The sequence below is a fragment of the Triticum aestivum genome, chromosome 3B, assembly GCF_018294505.1.
Source record: "Triticum aestivum cultivar Chinese Spring chromosome 3B, IWGSC CS RefSeq v2.1, whole genome shotgun sequence".
In the NCBI taxonomy this organism is placed as follows: domain Eukaryota; kingdom Viridiplantae; phylum Streptophyta; class Magnoliopsida; order Poales; family Poaceae; genus Triticum; species Triticum aestivum.
The window spans coordinates 477,437,253-477,441,102 of record NC_057801.1 but is presented as its reverse complement, the minus strand read 5'-3'; the positions used below and the strand labels follow the sequence as shown (position 1 = coordinate 477,441,102).

General features: G+C 52.2%; 1 protein-coding gene across 1 annotated transcript; it reads left to right on the top strand.

Annotated features, from left to right (window-relative positions):
- The first annotated feature begins 354 nt into the window (after positions 1–354).
- LOC123067549 (uncharacterized) lies at positions 355–782 on the top strand. Its single transcript, XM_044490296.1, has 2 exons — positions 355–699; positions 777–782. The coding sequence occupies exons 1-2, from the start codon at positions 355–357 to the stop codon at positions 780–782; spliced, it is 351 nt and encodes a 116-aa protein (XP_044346231.1).
- The last annotated feature ends 3,068 nt before the right edge of the window (positions 783–3,850 follow it).

The window sequence follows — 3,850 nt, the reverse complement described above, 5'->3', positions numbered from 1 at the left end:
ATTATGACTGCTAAGTGAAGCTATATCTTCAGGATCCAATTCCAACCACATCGACCAGAGCAGCTCTGCTATCGCTGCAGGCGTCCGGTGCAAGAGACTACCGGACGGGTGCGAGCGCTTCGCGACGCGGGTCAAGAAGCCACCAGCTGAGACAATGATTGGAAAGGCGGCACCACCATCGTCTCCCTCCACACTCACAGCCACGCGTCGGATGTGAGCTCGCACACACACGTGGTCGACCAGCACCACCGCCGCAGATTACTCCCCGTCGTCGTGTCTACGTCGTCATTGTCGTCGCTGGAGGACGACCCCGAATATGGTTACATGCAGACGTTGGTAGAGCGCGACGGGTTCATGCGCGCAATGCCGCCGCTGAACTGGCTGTTCAAGGGCCACTCCATGTCATCCCCGGTGGACCCGGTCGCGTTCCACCTCCTGGAGCTGGACCTCCCCGCGGACGACTCTGACGACCAGCGCCAAGGCCCGCTCTGGCACTGGTGGAACCGGAAGCTCCAGTTCCACCTCACGCAAGAAATCCTCGCCGACCTCCTCCACCTCGACGACAAAGGCGCCTCCTCCGCAACCAGACTCCACGGGCCGGCGCTGCTATCGAAGGTGTGGAGCACGGTGAAAGCGTTCCCGGCGGCAGACTGCAGGGTGGTGGGTAACATCGATGCACTTGTGGCACTGGACCTGCATGTCACCCAATTTCGTTGTCTTCGGGGATTAGATGATGACACATGGACACCATTCGATGGCAGTTTGATGTTTTTCAGGTATGAATTCCACATGTTATTCAATACTACTATAAGAAAAGTAGGGAAATGCTCACCCTCTTCAAAATGTACTGTTAGAGTTGTGTCGAATATAGTGTACAAGGTAGGTTACAGTTGGACTATGAGTTGTATTGTGTTTACATAGGATGTGGAGTCGTGTCCTAGTAGGACACTTGTATCCTATGCCTCTCATATATATAGCGGGGGTAGACACACAATGTAACCTATGCCAACATAATAGCACCGGAACACAGGGGAAGCCGACGACATGTGCCAGCGTCCAGGGCGACCGGGTGCGGTATTTTAGCGGTGTCATGGGGAGGAGCGCCCATAGTCAGGACCCGGGGACGTAGTCATATCGGTGAACCTCGTTAACAAATCTCGGTGTCGTGTTCGTGTGATTGCTTGGTCCTCGGATGATTGACGGCATGCCTCAGATTTATTCTAACAAGTGGTATCATGAGCAAGGTTCGATTCGAAGAGGCTGTGAGAGTTGATCTAGAGAAAGGTTTGATGTGTTGGTCTGTGACGCCCGGATAATCAAGCTACAGTAAACCTCTGCTGATGATGCCACGTCACCTTGAGTACTATTGCTAATCTCGCGTTAGTTCGAAACCTCGAGTACCCCTGTACGCTTAGGATTAGACCGGCGTGCTGAGCTCTCTGTTGTGCCTAGGTGGGGCTGCGACGTGTTGATCTTCCGAGGCCGGGCATGACCCAGAAAAGTGTGTCCAGCCAAATGGGATCAAGCATGTTGGGTTATGTGGTGCACCCCTGCAGGGAAGTTAATCTATTCGAATAGCCGTGATCTTCAGTAACAGGACGACCCAGAGTTGTACCTTGACCTTATGACAACTAGAACCGGATATTTAATAAAACACACCCTTCCAAGTGCCAGATACAACCCGGTGATTGCTCTCTAACACGGCGACGAGGAGGGGATCGCCGAGTAGGATTATGCTATGCGATGCTACTTGGAGGACTTAAATCTACTCTCTTCTACATGTTGCAAGACGGAGGCTGCCAGAAGCGTAGTCTTCGACATGACTAGCTATCCTCCTCTTATTCCAGCATTCTGCAGTTCAGTCCACTGATATGGACCTTTACACATATATCCATGCATATGTAGTGTAGCTCCTTGCTTGCGAGTACTTCGGATGAGTACTCACGGTTGCTTTCTCCCCCCTTTCCCCCCTTTCCTTTCTTTCTGGTTGTCGCAACCAGATGCTGGAGTCCAGGAGCCAGACGCCACCGTCGATGATGACTCCTACTACACTGGAGGTGCCTACTACTACGTGCAGGCCGCTGACGACGACCAGGAGTAGTTTAGGAGGATCCCAGACAGGAGGCCTGCGCCTCTTTTGATTGTATCCCAGTTTGAGCTAGCCTTCTTTAGGCAAACTTGTTTAACTTATGTATGTACTCAGATATTGTTGCTTCCGCTGACTCGTCTATGATCGAGCACTTGTATTCGAGCCCTCGAGGCCCCTGGCTTGTATTATGATGCTTGTATGACTTATTTATGTTTTAGAGTTGTATTGTGATATCTTCCCATGAGTCCCTGATCTTGATCGTACACATTTGCGTGCATGATTAGTGTACGATTGAATCGGGGGCGTCACATGGTCGGTATCGTCTGCACAGGAAGTTGTCGTAGTGCAATTGGTGCGCGCGGTTGAGGCCGGATCGTGACGCGGCTAGCGTGTGCGGCTCAATCGCATTGCAAGGCGTTGTGGTGCGGAGGTGCGGGTGGCACAAAGCGACGCTCGGACGCAGCACAGAAGCCAGGCGGCTGAAGCAGAGGCGGCGACGCACGTGCGGGATGGCCCAACGGGGTTAGCTGGTGCGTTGTGTGGTGGACACGTAGAAAGTTGGCTAGGCGTGCTACACTGCAGGGCTCCGCTGCAGGTCCGATCGACTCAGGGATTTGTTTTGAAAAGAAAAAAGAGGACCGAGTCCTCGTGGACGACGCAAGGCTGCATATCTAATTGGCAGAAGGAAAAACATTGATTGAGCAGAGAAAATTCATCATTGGTTCGGTACATCCATCGGGAAAGCAAGGGCTGGGCTAAAGCAATTAGCTTAGCATTAGAGTTGAGCCATGGGAGCCACACCATGTGAAGGCCAAGAGCGATTTTTTGGTTGGAATTGCTAGTACGCAGAGGACCGGAGGTTCTGTTTGTGTACTTGGGGCATCACATGCAAAGCTCGGATTATTTTTCACAAAGTCAGCTGTACAAAGAACTAGGGCGCCATCGGGTATCAGGTTTGAGGTAGAGAAGTTCGACGGAACTGAAAACCTTGGGTTATGGCAGAAAAAGGTGAAACAATGTGTTGGCACAACATGGATGCTTTAAGGCATTGCGGAAAGTCATGCCAGTTAAGATGGAATTATCATGCGATGGATGAAAATTCACGGAAGATGATTTGCGAGCCTGGAGCGTGTTTTGCAGTCGGATAATTTTGGCCGGGTCGGACTGGAAAGTCTGACGGATCGACGCAAGTCGGTTGGAACAGAAGACGGTGGTGGGATCGGCGATGATGACATAGGAGCGTGATGCTGATTGTGGCCGACTTCTCGGGCGTGGAAACACGTGGTGCAGGCCTGAGGGCTTGTGTGGCTTCAACAAGACTATGGCATGGGGTTGATTCAAGATGGCGTACGCATGAGAGCTTGAAGTCGACGGGGCGCGTGGGTGGACTAATCATCTACCATGGAGTCATGTTGAAGGTGGAGCTGGATTGAGGGGCTTCAGTGTAAGGATCCAGGGAATCGAAGCCTATTCAGCAAGAGGGAAAATCGAGTGACATGCAGATTGGACTGGAGCCCAGTGGTCTAATAAAAGCGCAAAACTCGTCATCGGTCGGTGATGATCGGTGGTACTCTGCAGTGGGGGTTGAGTGGTGTGGTTTTGCGACCCTTGAGACTCGACCGGGACAGCGGAGGCTCGATGCGGTAGTAGCGGCGAGTCGTGCGGTATGCACGGGACATGGAGACGGGCCAGAGCTCTGGTGGTCATACATGTGGTGAGACAACTGCGAATTTGACTCAGGATGACTATAAGCAATGGTGA